The following is a 19,286-nucleotide window of genomic DNA, read 5'->3' on the forward strand; positions in this document are numbered from 1 at the left end:
ACTGAAAACAAAGCCTTTCTGTTGTGCATGAATGTAGGGGTTTTTCCTCCTGTGACTTTGACGTGTCTCACAGTCTTTTAAAAACTGATACAGGTCAGGCACAGTGGCTCACACCTGTAATCCCAACACTTTGGGAGGCCGAGGTAGGCAGATCACTGAGGTCGGGAGTTTGAGACCAGTGTGACCAACATGGAGAAACTCCATCTCTACTAAAAATACAAAATTAGCCAGGTGTGGTCGTGCATGCCTGTAATCCCAGTTACTCGGGAGGCTGAGGCAGGAGAATCGCTTGAACCTGGGAAGTGGAGGTTGTGGCGAGCCAAGATCATGCCATTTACTCCAGCTTGGTCAACAAGAGCAAAATTCCATCTAAAAAAAAAAAAAAAAAAAAAAAAAATTAGCCAAGTGTGGTGGCAGATGCCTATAATCCCAGTTATTCAGGAGGCTGAGGCGGGAGAATCATTTGAACCTGAGAGGCAGAGGGTGAAGTGAGCCAAGATCGCCACAGAGCGAGATGTCATCTCAAAAACAAAAAAATGGATGCAGGACTATATTAGAAAATGTTAAGCTTAACATGAATAATTCCAAATAAATTTTTTGGTTTTTGTCCCTTAAACTGCTGTTATAGATTTTTTAATTGTTATTTTTTCCCTTAAATTACTATTTATTACGTTCCCCTCAGTGAGTCCTCATGGCTTGGACACGAGGTGACTGGAGGAGGAGATGAAGCATCTGAAAACCTGTCATCAGTCAGAAGAATCATTTTAAATGACCATGTTATTCCCCTGCCTAATCCTCTGCAATGCTGCCTGCCCACATAAACCCTAACTCTGCCCCCAGCCTGCAGAGCCTGCAGAATCAGCCACTGCCCCCTCCCCTGACTTCATGCTTCTTCCCTCCCCTTCACTTGCCCCAGTGCCCAATGTTGCCTTACTGGCCTTTTACATTTTTAAACTTGTTAGTTCTTCAAATATTGTGGTAGCCATCTGGAAAAATAAAATGTGCACAAATATCCTTTAGCAATTTGTTTTGGGGGGTATGTGTGTATTTAAATCCTGTGTTTACATGAACACTAGGTGATAATAAGCTCTCTCTAAAGGTGACAGTCTTGGCTGGGCGCGACGGCTCATGCCTGTAATCCCAGCACTTTGGGAGGCTGAAGCAGGCGGATCACTTGAGATTCAGCCTGGCCAATATGGCGAAACCCTGTCTCTATTTTTAAAAAATCAATTTTAAAAAACAGTAACAGTCTTCTGCGACTTTGCATCCTCCACAGTTTCTAGCACTGTATTTTACACGGAACTAATGCTTAATTTTCACACATGATTTTTTGAGAGTTGCAAGACATCCATAGTTGGATCAACAATTTTTAAAGAATTAGAACACCCCCAAAGTTATACCTTATCTTACAAATCACATTATACATCATCATATCTTTAATTATGAAAGAATCACTTTAGACCCTTAGAGTTCTTCCAGATCACCGGTAGGAATTTCACCCATTACATTCCAGTACTTCGAGAAAATGTAAATGTAATTGCCTTTAGTCAAACAAAACACAAATAATATATTTGGATGATGAATAAGTCACCCAGAAAGGGTTGAAAATGAGCATGATGCGGAGAGAAAACATTTCTGGGTTGGCGATGTGGAAGCACTGGCTGTGCACTGGTCCGGGGTGGGAATTCCAGGCTTGCCCTATGTTGCTGGGATTCTGTTTAGTCTCGGGCAAGGACTTCCCTTCCAGGCCTTAGTTCCTTCTTCTGTAAAATGGACACACTTGCCTGTTTCAGAGGACTAAGGTGATGATTAAGACCCGTGCACCCGCTTTGGTATGCACCACATTAGACAGTGGGCTCACACTTGATTAGGATCAGAATCACCTGGAAGGCTTGCTAAACACAGATTGATGGGCCCTACTCCCAGAGAGTCCAATTAAGGTGATCTGGGGTGGAACCCAGGAATTTGCATTTCCAACAATTTCCCAGGTGCTACTGGTGCTGCTGCCTGGGGCCCACCTTTTGAGAGCTCCTGGTCTATACCATACCAGGCTGTTGGATAACTCTGTGTGGGGTGGGTTAGACAAAATTCTGGGGGCAGAAGATTTTCATGGCCACTATCAGAATACCTCCTCTAGAACTTCCGATTTCAAAGCAACCAAGTTCTGTTCAGCATGGACCCTTCTTTTTGTTGTTCTGCCTCTGAGAACATCTCCCTGCTGCATTTTGCTATTCAAAACCAGAAGAAAAGAGAGTAGATGTAGATGAATTCTGGCTTTGTGAAACCCAACAAATAATGGCCACTAATAGAAATATATATATATATATATAGTGGGAGAGATACCTGATTAGGAGCAGTCAGCATAGCTGGGAGATTGAGTGTTGGATGAATTTTAACTTTGATGTGGGAGATTAAGGCGCTGGTAGCAAGATTATCGTATTTATCTATTGCTGTATAACAAATTACCTCAAAACCTAGAATTTTAAAACAACACACATTTATATTTTACAGTTTCTGAGACTTAGGAAATCAAGAGTGACTTCATGGGGTGGTTCTGGCTCAGGGTCTCTCATGAGGCTACAGTCGTTTCCCAGGGCAGTTGTCATCTGGAAGCTTGACTGCGGCTGGAGGATCCACTTCCAACACGGCTCACTCATGCAACTAGCTGGTGGCTGTTCCTTGCCAAATGGGTCTGTCCATTGGGATCCTTGAGAGATGGCAACTGACTTTCCCCAGAGGGAGGGACCCAAGATAGCAAGTGAGCAACCAAGATAGAAGCTGCAGTATCCTTTTTTTTTTTTGGAGATGGAGTGTCTCTCTGTTGCCCAGACTGGAGGGCAGTGGTGTGATCTCAGCGATCTCAGCTCACTGCAACCTCTGCCTCCCGGGTTCAAGCGATTCTTCTGCCTCAGCTTCCCAAGTAGCTGCGACTACAGGCATGTGCCACCACGCCCGGCTAATTTTTGTATTTTTAGTAGAGACGGGGTTTCACCACATTGGCCAGGCTGGTCGTGAACTCCTGACCTTGTGATCCGCCAGCCTCGGCCTCCCAAAGCGCTGGGATTATAGGCGTAAGCCACCGTGCGCGGCCTGCAGTATCTTTTATAACCCAATTTTATCTTTTATAACCCAATTTCAGAAGTAACATGCCATCGTATCTGCCATGTTTTACTGGCTACACAAAACGACCCCAGAAAAATGTGGGAAGTGTTACATAACCGGTCCCAGCAGGTGGGGAGCACTGGGGGCTGATCTTGAGACTAGCTACCAAGGTTATGTTCATGAAGAAGCTTCTCTCTCCCCTAACTCCTCTATTTCTTCTCAAATGAACTGGTTTATGAGCTTGCAGAATGTTCTGGAAGAACCATGCCAGGGCTGCATTTGTCTTCCCTGCATGCTCTACCCCTCTCCATTCTGTTTTGTGACCCCCAACACTGACTTCTAGATAGCACCAACCAGATTATCTTGTCCTCTGCTTTCCTGTTGGGTCCAGCCAGGGGTAAGTCGCAGCAGGAGTCCGGAGCAGAGAAGAGAGAGGAGACAGGATATGGATCGCCCGGGTCTCCACCTGTCACACCACTACGGTCTGGCTGTGTCTCTCACAGCCCCTGCTCCCGCCAGGCTGCTCTCTCCATAAGCTTCCCTCTCCCGCTTCTGGTAACCACTTCAGCCCTTCACACCTTCAGGCCTGGGGCGCTCATAGCTCCTGCTCTCACTAGCCCCTGGGTAGTGCATTATCCTTTCCGGGTTCCCCTACATCCTGCCCACACCTGTGTAAATCACTCTGTTCTTAAGCTCTCCTCAACTAATCAAGATTTGCTGTCTCCCTCCTGCCATGGCCCCGACGACAGCAATACCTGATTGAATCACGGTGAAATTTCTGCTCAGAGGAAAAAAATCTCGTGGACATTTACTCTTTTGGACCGACTATATCCCGCTCCCTTTCCCCTGGTAACGCTGTCCCAGTGTTCCCTGCGAAACAGCCCCCACCCCTCAATCCATGAATTTCAGGTCAGAGCTAAATGTATCATCCCTCACCCTGACGGTGGCCATGTGACTCAGTGCTGGCCAATCAGAATATCACAGCCCTGGCCAGGTGCGGTGGCTCACGCCTGTAATTCCAGCACTTTGGGAGGCCGACGTGGGCAGATCACAAGGTCAGGAGATCGAGACCATCCTGGCTAACGCGGTGAAACCCTGTCTCTATAAAAATACAAAAAATTCGCCAGGCTTGTTGGCACGTGCCTGTAATCCCAGCTACTGGGGAGGCTGAGGCAGGAGAATTCCTTGAACCAGGGAGGTGGAGGTTGCAATGAGCAGAGATCGTGCCACTGCACTCCAGCCTGGGCGTCAGAGTGAGCCTCCATCTCAAAAAAAAAAAAAAAAAAAAAAGAAAGAAAGAAAGAAAAAAAAAAGTATCACAGCCCTCTGGCCAATCATTGAGTCAGGAGGGCATGTGCCCTAAGCAAGAGCCCAGCTTGTTCAGCCCTGAGACTTTTATTAGGGACTTCTTCTCTGGAGTTGCTGAAAGACAGTCTAGAACTGTCATGGCCATTGTCGCAACTACATGGAGAGTCTGTCTGTGGGCGAAAATGATAAAGAAGAGTGCGGAGTAGAGTGTGATACTGTGTCCAGAGACATCATTTGAGCCCCTGGATTCAGCAATGCCTTAAGAGAATTTATTCTTAGACTCCCCAGTTATGAGTTAGTCAATTCTCTTTTTTTTTTTTTTTGCTCAAAGAAAAAGAAAAAGATGAGGAGAAGGAGAAGGAAAATGAGAAGAAAAGTTATCTAGGAAAAAATTATATATGCATGATGTCTAGAGTTCAGATATTGGGAATTTCATTTTTAATGGTGCAGCTGTTATTTAGATTTTGTTTTACTTCAGTACTAAACACAAAAATCAAAAAAACTTTCCAAATGGAAATAATGTTTTGTTGTTTTTGCAAAGACAAAAGATGAATAGGGCACTGGCTCCGGTCTTAAGAGGGTGGGTCTCCGTGGAGTCACTATAAAGAAGATGCAAATCCAAGACTCAGCACATGTTTGCATGTGAGCAATTCATTAATATCTCTCTGTTAATATTCTCCATCTGCAAAATAGCTGTAGCAAACCTTCTTTAGGGCTCATGGAGGTTAAGGGAGACCATTTATGTGCATCCAGCACAGAGCCGTCACTCACTGCTAGGTGGCTACTCTCGCCATGGCTCACGTTCCAGCAGAGAGAACTCAGATAAATAGTTCAATGAGAAAGGGCTCTGGGAACTGGGAATGGGAAACACCAGTTCAATAAGGGGAAGAGTCACAAGCTGTGATGAGAGAGTAGACCTTGAAGGATGGATGCGTGTTCATCAGAAGACGTCATATCAAGCAGACAACAGTACAGGTGCCAGATTGTGCTCAGAACACTGGAGGAGCTTAAAGAAGTAGCTGTGGCTGGACCAGAGACCCAGGTTCACAGTAAGGGACATCATGTGAGCTCAGAGGTCAGGCGGAGCTGAGGCTGTGGAGAATGTGAACTTCGGCCTGAGGAACAGGAACTGTTGGGAGGTGAAAAACAGGAGAGCTGTGATTTGGATTGAGCAGAGTGGTAGCCCATCTCCAGATGGTACCCAATGAGATTCACCTCTGAGCATCTAACACCCTCTGTCTCTTTCCACAGAGAGCAGGGCTGACCTGTGTAACTCAATAAGATGGTGCCAAATGTTGCAGTGTGACTTCTGAGACTAGATCATGGAAGACATCATGGCTCCACCTGTGCTCTCTTGGATCACTTGCTTCAGGGGAAGCCAGGGGCCACATCGTGAGGACACTCAGCTATCCCTATGGAAAGGCCCATGTGGTGAGGAACTGAGACCTTCTGCTAGCAGCCAGCACCAACTTGCCAGAATGGGCCATTTTGCAAGTGATCTGATCCTCTGTATTTGTTTCCTAGGTCTGCCATATGGAAGTACCCTGAACTGGGTGGCTTCAAACAACGGAAACATATTGTCTCATAGTTGTGGAAGCTGGAAATCCAAAATCAAGGTGTTGGCAGAGCCATGCTGCTTCTGAAACCTGCAGGGGTTGGTTGTGTGTGGGGGGTCGTTTCTTGCCTCTTGTAACTTCTGGTGTTTGTTGGCAAACAATTTCTGGTGTGCCTTGTCTGGTAGAGGCATCCCTGTGACCTCTGCTCCTGTTGTCACGTGTGTGTGTGTCTTCTCCTCTTCTGACAAGGACATGTCATATTGGATTAAGGGCCCACCTACTCTAGTGTGACCTCATCTTAACGTATATCTTCATCACATCCTCAAAGACCCTATTTCCAAATAAGGCCACCTTCTGAGCTACTAGGGGTTAGGATCACAACGTATCTTTTTAGGGGAAAACACTATTCAACTAATAATATTCTCCAAATCCAGTGAGGCCTTCAACCAGCTGCAGCCTTGGCTGACATCTTGACTGTAGCCTCATGAGAGACCCATTTTCCTGCCCCACAAAACTGGGTGAATTAACAATGTGCATGCTTGTTTTAAGCCATTAAGTTTTGGGGCAGTTTGTTCTGTGGGAATAGGTAACTAACATTCAAAGGGGGGTTAGGGAGTGAAAGACTGAAGCCAGCAGACCAGGACCTTTCTCTGGCCTGAGAAGCAACACGGCCCCCCAAGCAGTCCTACTCACAGATCTTCAGGCCACATCAGCTCTTGTCTCAAATCTAGGCCTTTGTGCACAATACATTTCATACTTTTATGCCTTTCTATGTTGTCCTATATAAACCCACTTTGTTGAGAAATTCTTCTTTGAGTGGTCATTTCACTTGAGCAGTTCCGGGTTTCACTGAGAATCGGAGCGGCTAACTCACCGCCGGTCCTCTCTGAGCAGATCTGCTGTGCTGGGACACCTCCGGGTGCCTCCTCCTGGTTCAATACGCCATGGCTGGGGGTTGGGGGCTCAGATACCAAGCAGGGCCACCTGTGGGGAAAAGTGGCCTAGGTGGGTTTCCCTCAGCAGGGGCTCCGAACAGGCCTCTGTCTTGGGAGCGGACGTGGTGGACTCTGGGACTTGGCAGTCTGTGAGGAGGCGTGGTTTTTTCCTCTCTAAGAACAGGGCTTTTAAATCCAGTGTGAATACAGCTCACTGTGCCTCTCACTTCCCGTGTGAGAAAAACCACAGAAAAGCACAGCTGCACCTACATGAGAAACCACGCAAACCAAGCTACTTCCCCCAAGACTGGTTTAGCCAAAAATGCATTTGATTTCCTGTCTCCACGTTGTGGTCAAGATTGCCATTTGCTTCCTGCATTTCAGGACTACAATCGACGAAAGCGTATCACAACCATTAGTCATAGGTGTATTTTTTCCCTGAAAATGATTTATTTTCCCATCCTCTACTTTGTTCTGTCAGCTGGCAGCCACTTCTTTGAATTGTAAAAATTACTTTGTTCTACCACCATTATTTGCTTTTCCCCTCATTGTACTTCACGAGCAATTCATTCTAAATTGTTGGTAGAAAATAACTCAGGGAAAGTTCGTGGTACTCTGCCCAGAAGGGCGGAATTAGGATCTTGCAGGTGCTTTTTAGATGTTTACTGGGTGAAGTAGTTCTGCCAAGTCTGTATTTAGAACTGGCCTCTCTTTCTCAGGCTTATTTGAATCATCTTGGCATAAAGCAATGATATGCATTTTTAGGGAATTTCTGTCTCCCTGGGGTTTGAGGCAGAGAAGCAGAGTGGGCGGCGGACAGCCACATCTGGGGCCACTTCCGGCCTGCCAGCTCACGCCTGGTGGGAGCTGCACTGGGCGGGAAAGCAAACTCTGCCATTTGATGGGAGAGGTCCTGCTCCCCTTCCAGAGGGACTTCCTAGGGCGTGGGGAACCCGGGGCTTGCTCAGGAATTTCAAGTCCTTCCTGCTTATTCCCTGAAGACTTGACTCATCCCAGACCTTTTCGAGGGATCAGTGAGTCAGCAGGGGCTGGTGCTGGCTCTGCTTTTTCCCACATGGTTTATTCAACATGCATTCTACGAATAAAAAACTGAGGCCCCAGGTCTCCCAGTGAGGGGTAGATGGTGAGGCCATGGATGGAAACCCCATCAGTCTGACCGTAGAATCCATGTTGTTAATTATCCTGCCTAAAAGCCAGAAAAGGATCTGAAGGCCTACACCGTGGGGGGAATAGGGAGTTCGTTTCATTTTTTTTCTTGCTTTATAAAATTGTGTGATGTTTAAGCACATACTGTTTAAAAAACTAAAAAGGGGTTCAAACTAAATGGCCACATTTAAGAGGCAAATCACTGAAGACTAATTATCCATTCTGCACTTAAAAAATGATCTGAAACAGCTACTAGGCATGAAGTCAAAATCCTTTTTAAAATGGCTGTGAAATGTTGGACACAAATTACACAGAAACCAGTGGCCTAAAAATGTCTTCACCATATTCAATCTGGTAATTTTGCGTCTGGAATTCCTGACATGGGAAGCTCCTGCTCTGTGCTTGTTGGGTGATTGAATACATGCATGACTAAAGTAGGCCACCCTTCACGCCCTTCATGGTAGTCCTTGCAACTTATCTCTATGGGGTGCCAAGCATCGCTGCTAAGCAAGGAGATCCTCTATAGGGCTCCGGATCAAATGATACCAGCATCAAGCCATCCTGCACAGTCAGGCAACGTGCCCAACTCTTGCCCAAAGCTACTGTGATTTATTAAGGTCCCTGGTATCCCCGGATGAGCTGTGTTGTACAGAAAGAATTCTATTACTCATACCTTCCCATGGCTGCCCCCATCTCAACATTTTCCAGTCCCCACCCGCCCTTCACCCCGAAGCGCTGCACTCTCTCCAGTTATTCCAGGTCCTGCCTACACATTCCATTTACTGACAGAAAATTCCATTACTGGCAGATGTGAGGAACACTTCTTTTCTATTTTTAAAAGCCGCTTTAAGGTCTACATTTCTGACGCTGCCGGTGGAGCTAGCATTGCCATTTCATCTGGATAGAGTTCCGGTTGGCCAGAATGGGAAAGTTCCCCACAGGGGCCATTTCTAATCGAGCTTTTGCTTTGAGAGCTTGTTTCTTACCTCAGAAAATGTTTAAGGCTTATGAAATATTTACATGTCCTGGGTAAGTCACTTGATCAACAAGATTAAAAACAACAACAACAACAACAACAACAACAAAAACCCAAGCCACTACCTTGTGGATGTGTAAAATAGAAACTGACATTTATTTTTGTTTTAGCTTGAGACCAATTGCATACTGAGAGATTTGTTAGAGGAAGATGTGGCTTGAAAAAGATAAATGTGAATAGAAAATACCAGCTAATGTCTCGATGATTGAGGTTTAAGAGGAAGACACTGAGGGAATCTGCCTCTCCTACTTGTTCCACAGTCCCCAGGGTGGAATCTGGTGCCACAGAAGTGGGCTCCTGCCCTTAAGGCAGAAAGGTGGTCCCAGGGCTTGTAGCCTGTGGAAGTGCAAGGCTGTCACCATGATGGCCAGAGTCCGCCCCACAGACCACATACTTTTCCTAGTCCCTCTCATACAAGCGCCCATAGAGAGCTGCCGTCACCAGCCCGGAGGACAGCCCACTCTTCCTCAGGAAATAGTGGTCCTTCTCCCAGCCAAGCTGGTCAGGGACTTCTAGGGTCATCCCCGAGGTCAGAAACAAAGGAAAGATGTAGGAAGTACTGAAGTTGCCCCACAGGTGAAACTCGAATATCCCTGTGGCCTCTGTGATCTCCTGTCCACAGGTGCCGAAGCCAAGACCCCCACACCTGACCAAGGCACACACCTGGATGTAGTAAGTGCCATGTACTGTGTGAAGCCCATCAAAGACCCCCAGGGCATACAGCTCTTCGGATAAGGTGGGCCTCTCGTAAAGTAAATAACAGCAGAGGCCATTTGAACAGACGTGGAGATAGCCTTCCTTTCCCCAGACAGGGACCAGGGTGAAATTGTCATACATCATCTCAGAGTGAAATGTGGGAGGAGCATTCATGTTCCACTTGGTGGCTTCATCACAGTGGACTTCCTGAGCATCCTTCTCACAGTACGGATCGCCTGACAAAATTTTTAAAAACTTACTATGGGATGGGTCCGTTTCGCCTGTTGCATTCTCTGCACCAATGAGACCCACTGGATTTTTGGCCACCTGGGCAATTATAAGGTGACTTTCGGGATTCTCCATGTCATGGTACCAAAAGGACTCCAGAGGGGTGTGTATGCCACTCCCTGTCATCCCCAGAACTGGGTGGTGGACATTAGCTGCCAGAACGTTGATGCCAAAGGCAACAGCAAAAGCTTTCTGAATCTCAATTGCTGCCAAGAGTGGGAGCTGGTTCATCCAGGCAGTCGGGTACACAACATGCTTCACCTTGTAGTCTCTGAGGAGTCTGACGGCAGGGTCAAAGAACAATATATCAAAGCACGTGAAGATGCCAAACCTGCCAGCAAAGGGGGTATCAAAGGTGATGTGATCCACGTTAAGAGGAACATCAAACGCTGCCTCAAAGTACAGGTTGTGTTTACGGTAGCGGTCAACAAGGGTTCCTTTATTGCTGAACACGACATTTGTGTTGAACTGGTATCTCCCATCATTTGGGCACCCTGGGTCACTGCTATGACAAGGCTGCTTTGTCCCAAGATTGGCCACCAAGAACATATCTCCCTTGATGGCCATACAACTCAGGCGCTGGAGCACCTAGAGGAAAAAAAGGTATCAATACATGAGCTTTTAAAATCCTTTTGCTTCTTTTATTTTTTTTTTCAAGAGACAGGGTCTTGTTATATTGCCCAGGCTGGACTCAAACTCTTGGCCTCAAGCAATCCTCTCGTCTCAGCCTCCTAAGAAGCTGGGACTACAGGTGTGCACCATTGTACTTGGCTCTCACAATTTTTAAATACAAAACTACTTATATTGTATCCATAATAAACAGCTATCGTATATCAATAAGAAAAAAGCAATCACTACTAAAAATGTGCAAAGGATATAGATAGGTGATTCACAGAAGAACAAAGAAAAATGGCCTGCGAACATCTCAAAACATGCTCAGTCTCATTAGTGAGAGAGAAATGCAAACTAAAGCAACGAGATAGCTATCATTTCTCACCTGCATAAGACTGGCAACAATTCAAAAGATTATTCTTTTTCTTTTCTTTTTTTTTTTTTGAGGCAGGGTCTGGCTCTGTTGCCCAGGCTGGAGTGCAGTGGCACAATCTTGGCTCACTGCAACCTCTGCCTCCCAGGCTCAAGCCATCCTCCCACCTCAGCCCCCCGAGTGGCTGGGACTACAGGCATGCATCATCACATCCAGCTAATTTTTGTATTTTTTGTAGAGACGAGGTTTCACCATGTTGGCCAGGCAGGTCTCGAACTCATAAGCTCAACCTATCCGCCAGCCTCGGCTTCCTAAAATGCTGGGATTACAGATGTGAACCAACGTGCCCAGGCTCAAAAGATTATTCTATCTTGCATTGACCAAAGGATGAAAAAAGAGGCACTCATACTGTATTACTGGGGTTGTAAAGTGAAATCAAAGTTTTTAAGGGGAAATTTGGTACTCTTTAATATCATTTAAAAATGTATATATCCTTTGAGGGATTCCATTTTTTTTTTGAGGCGGAGTTTTGCTCCTGTTGCCCAGGCTGGAGTACAGGGGCGCGATCTTGGCTCACCGCAACCCCTGCCTCCTGGGTTCAAGTGATTCTCCTACCTCAGCCTCCCGAGTAGCTGGATTGCAGGCATGCACCACCACCCCTGGCTAATTTTGTATTTTTAGTAGAGATGGGGTTTCTCTATGTTGGTCAGGCTGGTCGCAAACTCCCAGCCTCAGGTGATCTGCCCACTTTAGCCTCCCAAAGTGCTGGGATTACAGGAGTGAGTCACCGTACCTGGCCTGAGGGATTTCATTTCTAAAAATTTTATTTTACAGAAAAACTTGAACATGTTTACAAAAATATAATAGCAAACATTTAAAAGTGAATAAGCATATAGTACGCTTAAAAAGAGGATGTCAAGGCCAGGTGCGGTGGCTCACGCCTGTAATCCCAGCACTTTGTAAGGCCGAGGTGGATGGATCACGAGGTCAGGAGATTGAGACCATCCTGGCTAACACGGTGAAATCCCGTCTCTACTAAAATACAAAAAAAAAAAAAAAAAAAATTAGCTGGGCGTGGTGGCAGGCACCTGTAGTCCCAGCTACTCGGGAGGTTGAGGCAGGAGAATGGCGTGAACCTGGGAGGCGGAGCTTGCAGTGAGCCAAGATTGCGCCACTCCAGCCTCGGGGACAGAGCAAGACTGTCTCAAAACAAAAACAAAAACAAAAACAAACAAACAAAAAAAGAGGATGTCAATAACTATGAAATGCATGGAAAAGAATACAGCTGAATGCACATCAAATTGTTGATGGCAGTTTCTCTAAGCAAGGGCATAGGACGAGGGGCAGGCTGTGGTGAAGATGAACTTTTCTTTTTTAACTTTTGGTTTGTTTTGGTTTGGCTTAAGTATACATTCCTGTATTTCTTGTATAATTAATAAATGGAAAGATCCGTAGATGAATAAGATAATTAATAAATGGAAAGATCCGTAGATGAATAAGTGCCTTGTAACGTCAGACATTCTTTAATGGAATGAACATGTGGCACGTGGATCTTTGGGAGTCTGGGTTGGATTTTTGGGATCCTAAGGGCTCCTTTTGATCTCAGTTAACATGTCATAGCTTCTGGTCCCTGACTTAGTTCATCCCTGTGTACCCTCAGCCTATGGAGGAAAAAGGCCAAAATCACCTCCGTGTCATTGAAACGGCGAGGCTCCAGGCATGGGTTCCACCCGACCACCTGGGGAGACGGCATGAAGTCCAAAAATGGATAAATGGATGTTCTTGTAAAGTTGAATCCATGAATGCCATCTTCTGGAAACACTATAATCTGTACACCCTGAAAAGGAAAACATCGAAGAATAGTCTGTTATGAGACGATGGGAAGACCGCTGCATTCGTTCATTCTTCTGTTCATTCACTCGGCAACCATCACGAAGCTACTCTGTACCGGAACCGGAGGCACAGACATAGTGTCTTTACTGTCCTCAGAGACCTTAGTCTTGGGGATGCTGTCTCGCTTCACCTGATCCCCAAGGAACAAAGACAAAGTCCTCTAGGAACAACCATTACCTGTGCCTGGGGTCATGTGAGGGAAGGAGGGAATGAAAGTAAGCTCAGGAGTTTGACAAGCAAATAGCTAGAAAAGATTTAGAGTTCTCAGGGCACCAGGGGAGATGGGGCTGACTACAGGGCCTTGAATACACTGGGCCCATTAACACATGTGGCATCTTTGGTCTGGTGGTTGTCAACTTTCATTGTGCATCTAAATCAGGTGGGGAACTCCTGAAAAGCACTGATGCTGGGGCCCTCCCCTGCGAAGTCTGATTTAATTGACTGTGGGTGGGATACTGGCAACAGTGTTTGTTTAAAGGCCCCCTGGGTGATTCTCATTTGTAGCCAAGGTTAGGACCCACTGGGCCAGTGGGTAAGACGCAAGTGTGTTGATCTCAGCCTGGAAACAAGAACTCACTTGAAATCTCCATTCCCCAGCTGGGAATTAGGAGGCTCCCTTTGGGACTCTGGCCACCCTAAAGGCCTTTTCCCACACCTGGTAACATCCTGTGCTTCCTGGCTGTGATGGCCTGGGGCTCCCTGTGACATTTACAGCAAGCTAAAAAAATACAAACAAACAGGGCAGCCCTCAGCTCTCAGGGCTGGGGCGTCATTCTTCCACTGCTCTCCACTTACAGGGTTTAAAATGTCAAGTCGGGAACACCAGCCCCAGGGAGGAAGGTGGAGAAGGCAGGCAGAGAAGGCATGAATAATTCAAATTAGCAAAGTTTGAGACACTTATTTCTGGAATACATTGCAAACTTTTAAATTTTTTTCCTGGTTATAAAAGCTTCAAAACTTTAAATGTAGAAAATTTGGAAAACAGGGGGAAAAAATCATAATTCTATAACAGATACTTATTGTTAATATTTTGGATATTTTCATTATTTTTTCTCTCTCTGTATACCTGTATATGTGTATATAATGGACATAATAATAAATATATGGTTTTACATCTTGACTTTCCTCATTAAAAATACGACCTTTAAAAATACGACCAAGCATGGTGGCTCATGCCTGTAATCCCAACACTTTGGGAGGCCCAGGTGGGCAGATCACCTGAGCTCAGGAGTTCGAGACCAGCCTGGCCAACATGATGAAACCCCATCTCTATTAAAACTACAAAAATTAGCCAGGCATGGTGGTGTGCACCTGTAATCCCAGCTACTCGGGAGGCTGAGGCAGGAGAATCACTGGAACCTGGGAGGCGGAGGTTGTGGTGAGGTGAGATCACTCCATTGCATTCCAGCCTGGGTGATAGAGTGAAACTCAGTCTCACACACACACACACACACACACACACACACACACACACACACTTTCAAAAATACATTTGTAATAGGGCCACATCATATTTAAGAGGACGCCATAGTTTACCCTCTATTATTGGAATTTGAAGTGTCCCCAACTTTTTGTAATAAAAAGAAAACTGTGGTAACCATCTGCATAGTGTGCCTAAAACACTTATTGCATAATTATATACTTCACACAAATCTTTGATTGCATCTCTGATTATTTCTTTGGAAGAAAGTCTTACAAGTGAAATTACTGGGTCAAAGGGTATAAAAATTAGAGTTTTAAGTTTTGTTTTCTGAGAGACGGTCTTGGTCTGTCGCCCAGGCTGGAGTGCAGTGTTGTGATCTCGGCTCACTGCAACCTCCGCCTCCTGGGTTCAAGTAATTCTCGTGCCTTAGCCTCCTGAGTAGCTGGGATTACAGACATGCGCCACCACACCTGGCTAAATTTTGTATTTTTAGTAGAGATTTTTAGTAGAGATGGTTTGAGACCATCAGGCTGGTCTCAAACTCCTGAATTCAAGTGATCCGCCGCTTTGGCCTCCCAAAGTGCTGGGATTACAGGCATACGCCACAGCACCTGGCCTAAAAATTAAACTTTTAAGTTCTTAACACACACCGCCAAACTGCTTTCCAGAAATATTATACCAATGTATGTTCCTTCCAGTACAGTATCATCTCATTGCACACTTAGCAATGAACGTGTAAAGAAAAATTATCACAAACCTAAAAATAAGGCAAAGATGGAGATGCAGGCTTTCCAAATTATACTAGGGTATTGTTTAACAGGCTCACTCCATTATTCTTTAATTAGCTACAGAATGTACCACTGTTTGACTTTGTTATTTAAAAGATCACCTCAAAGATTACAATTGTATTGCCCTATAGGACATTACCCAGTTTTGCATCTATTAGGAAATTCATTTCAACAATCAGTGGACTGACTGATATACACATTTCCATTCCTCAAATTTTCCTTTGAACCAGCTTTACCATCTTACTGGTTCCTTAATTAATGAATTAAATAAAAGCTTTATTCATTCTATATTTGCATGAGTCATCTTTTCAGATTTTTGAAAATTATAGTTGGATAGACATTTTTCTTTATTAAAAACAAAACTTTGAGAGCACCGAATGGTTCTTCACGGAGAAGAACATTGAAATTATGTATACATACTAGATTATTATCAACCAGGAATGAGGAGAGGAACCAAACCTGAGCTGGGGCAAAACTTTGGGTCTGATGTGATGAGGATATCTAGGAAGTAATTTGCATTGCTGATAAATGGCTTCAGCAACTTTCTGGTAGACCTCAATGAGATCAAGAACCCCTTCCTTCTGAGGAATGAAGGTTACAAACCCAAGTGACTGCCCAGCTGAATCACCTTGAAACTGGACTCTGTTTTTCCCCTATGAATGCCTCTACTGAGACAGAAATATAGTCATGCACTGCATAATGACAGTTTGGTCAATGACAGACCACATATGTGATGGTGGTTCCATAAGATTATAGTACTGAATTTTTATTGTACCTTTTCTATGTTTACATACACAAATGCTTACCATTTGCTACAACTCTACAGTGTTCAGTGTAACATGCTGTAAAGGTTTATAACCTAGGAACAATGGGCCATACCATATAGCCCAGGTGCATAGTAGGCCCTACCATGTAGGTTTGTGTAAGTATATGCTATGAGGCATGCACAATGACACAATGGCCTAATGATGCATCCTTTCAGAACATATCCCTGTCATTAAGCAATGCATGACTGTATTTCAATTGGTTTGCTCAGGAACCTCTTATAACAACTTTGATATAAAACTTTCACACAAACTTGCTATCAATTTGTCTTAGAAGTTGCTTTAAAACATATAACCAGATTTGCTTAATACCCTGTACATATCTTTGATTTTCAACCCTCAGTACATGTGGCTTGGTCACTTTGTGGCTAAGGTAAGAAAGTGCTTATGGAAGACAAGTCTGCGGCTTGGTGAGCCTGCGTGGCCAGCAGTCTCTGATCTGTGCAGGGTATTAATGTGTCAGGGTTGCGTGTTCTGGGATTTCTCTAGAGACTGGCAAGGGCTCCTGAACCAGTAGTTTCTGTGCTGCTGGTCTGTAAGGGTTGGAAAGTCCAAGACTTAGGACCCAGCTTCCTTTGTTAGCTGATGTTTTTTGCCAGAACACCATGGGCTGTTACTTGTCTGAGTTGAAAGTTGTTTGCATTTACTCCTGTAAATGTATTCATCCTTTTAAATTTATGTAAGGTTTTTCTGTATGCAATTCTCGATTCTTTAAAGAGAGGACAACAAATTACGGTTTTCTACTGTTATGTGAGAACATTAGGCCCCAGCAACACACCATCGTGTAAGGAAAAATAAAAGTGCTGCTGGAAAACAAACCAACACAAAACATAGAACCAGGTATGGGAACTGAGATATCTGTAAATTCTAAAAGTGATCATATCAACAGCTTCATCCTGGTCCTGGAAAACAAATAGAGACGGAGTGATGCTGTGCAGCTGGCGTGGGTTCAACAAAACCGTGTTAAGTGCTTCCTTTGGGGGCAGGTTATGGAAAGGTGAATGCAGGAGAATTCTACAGTCACAGTCTGGGTTTCAGTGTGTCATTTGCCAAATGTCTCAGAATGGTCCGGTGGACAGGGGAGGGAAGCAAGAGGCAGATGACATTTCAGGTGCTGGACTCAGTGCCATGCAGGCAAACATCTCTATCAAGAGAATGCCTGCCCTCTAGGAGATCAGTGTCATCAGGAGGTCTGAGGGCATAGCCTGGGTTTTTTTTACACTGACTTCAGCATAGACATAAATGAGGTGTGTATCAAATGTGTGAATGACGTAAAGGTAACTGATACTTGGGATGTCAGTAAAGATCCCTAAATAGCCCAACAGGCTGGAATGATGAAATTTCACAGCATAAATGTGAAGTCTTGCCCTCAGCTCAAATCAATCACCTTTATAAGTACAGGATGGCAACGGCAGCATGTGTGTCTGCTCGTGTGAAAAGGTGTTTTAGTTGACAGCAAGTGCCTTATACATAACCCACAGTGAGATGTGTGGCTGCCAGCGGTTTGCTGGGGACAACATCTAGAATGAGACAGGTGAGAATTCTCCATCCTGCCCTTGTTAGAATCGGGAGAGCTACATACAGTTCTGAGCACAGAGAACACGTGGAAGTCTTTAGTAGAAGGTTTGGAAACTGAGTCTCCTAAGGAACTGTGGAAGAGACTGAGGATATAGCCTGGGGGACAGATGCTGGGGGTCATGACAGCTGCCCTCAAAGGTGGAGAAGATGGCATGCCGCGGTAAGGGACACGGCCTGCTCCCTTTAGCTGTGAGGACGGAATCGTGGTGGCAGTTACGGGGAGGCTGACTGCTGCTCATTGAAAGGAAGATCTGTCCAGAAGTTCCCACCATTGGAACAAATGGGCCTGTGAGACTGAGAGTTCTGAGCCACTGAAGGTGTTCAAGGAGAAACCGTATGTCAGGTTGGAACTAAAGAAAACTGTCACCCTTGCAAAAGTTGATCTTGGTTGAAAAAAAAAGAAGTGTCACCCATCAGAAGCTGGACCAAGTCTTCAAGTTGCCTTTCAACATCATGTTATACACACATACATACCCCCCAAAATCACCCCCAACCCCGCACACATAGCCTTCGTACATGTATTATAGACTAAACTTTTAAAACGTAGCACTTTTTTAATTGCTGTGGCTGTCCAGGCCATCCTGACCGCCCTGCTCTAAGGCAGGGACTGTTTGGGGCAGGACCTGCCGGCAGGGCAGGACCTGCTGGTTCTGCCCTGTACGTTCCCAGAGAGCAGGAAAGTGTTGCTCACAATGAGTTTACATCCTGTTGAGGCACAGCAGAGCTTCCTTAAGCAGCTGCGCTTGGTCACCCTGCACCAGTTACAGCCCAAACTTCCTTTGGGTTTGTGTTTTCCAGCAGGGCATTTTCTTAGGCAACCTCTGGCACCACATTTCCCTCTTTGCCCCCGGGGGGCCTCTCCTTTGTCCCCACCCTTCCTGGAGGGAGCAAGAAATTCAGGTCAACCAGGAAGCCTTCACAAAGGCTGGCACTGACCTTCCCTTTGTCAGCTTGGGGTCTGTTCTGTCTGGGCAAAGGTCTCAGACTGTTCACAGTCCGACACAGAGACCGGAAACGAGCCCCAAACAGTCTGAAGGGAGCAAAAGGCATTCTTGCAGATGTTTACTACTTCAGTGAGGCTTTGAATGACTCAGAGAGGTCGTCACGCCCAGTCATCTTCAAATTTTTCTGCACATTAGACTGCCCTGGGGAGCCGGAAAACAATCCCAATGCCCAGTCCACACCCCTTCCACACCAATTACAACGGACTCTCTGGGACCCAGGCAGCATACTGTTTACCACTTGTCTGGTGATTCTTATGTACAACCACACTTGCGAACCGGAGATCTAGTTCTGGGCTTCTCATACTTGCCGTGTTTGAAAGCATCACCTGGGGATCCCGCTAAAACGCACATTCTGATTCGGTAGGTCTGGGGTGCGCTCCAAGATTCTGCATTTCTTTTTCTTTTCTTTTTTTCTTTTTTTTTTTTTTTTGAGACGGAGTCTCGCTCTGTCGCCCAGGCTGGAGTGCAGTGGCGCAGTCTCGACTCACTGCAAGCTCCGCCTCCCGGGTTCACGCCATCCTCCTGCCTCAGCCTCCCGAGTAGCTGGGACTACAGGCGCCCACCACCGCGCCCGGCTAGTTTTTTGTATTTTTTAATAGAGACGGGGTTTCACCGTGTTAGCCAGATGGTCTCGATCTCCCGACTTCGTGATCCGCCCGTCTCGGCCTCCCAAAGGATTCTACATTTCTAACAAGCTCCCAGG

General features: G+C 45.6%; 1 protein-coding gene across 2 annotated transcripts in view; it reads right to left on the reverse strand.

The window, feature by feature from the left end:
* Positions 1-9,173: 9,173 nt before the first annotated feature.
* Positions 9,174-19,286, reverse strand: part of BTD (biotinidase) — a 45,428-nt gene continuing 35,315 nt past the window's right edge. For both annotated transcript variants that reach the window (XM_015132222.3, XM_015132223.3), the window contains exons 3-4: positions 12,761-12,910; positions 9,174-10,676 (exon numbers count right to left, since the gene is read on the reverse strand). In XM_015132222.3, coding sequence (XP_014987708.3) covers positions 9,504-10,676; positions 12,761-12,910 — 1,323 coding nt within the window. In that variant the 3' untranslated portion in view covers positions 9,174-9,503. The remainder of the gene's footprint in view (positions 10,677-12,760; positions 12,911-19,286) is intronic.

Source organism: Macaca mulatta, chromosome 2, assembly GCF_049350105.2.
Source record: "Macaca mulatta isolate MMU2019108-1 chromosome 2, T2T-MMU8v2.0, whole genome shotgun sequence".
In the NCBI taxonomy this organism is placed as follows: Eukaryota; Metazoa; Chordata; class Mammalia; order Primates; family Cercopithecidae; genus Macaca; species Macaca mulatta.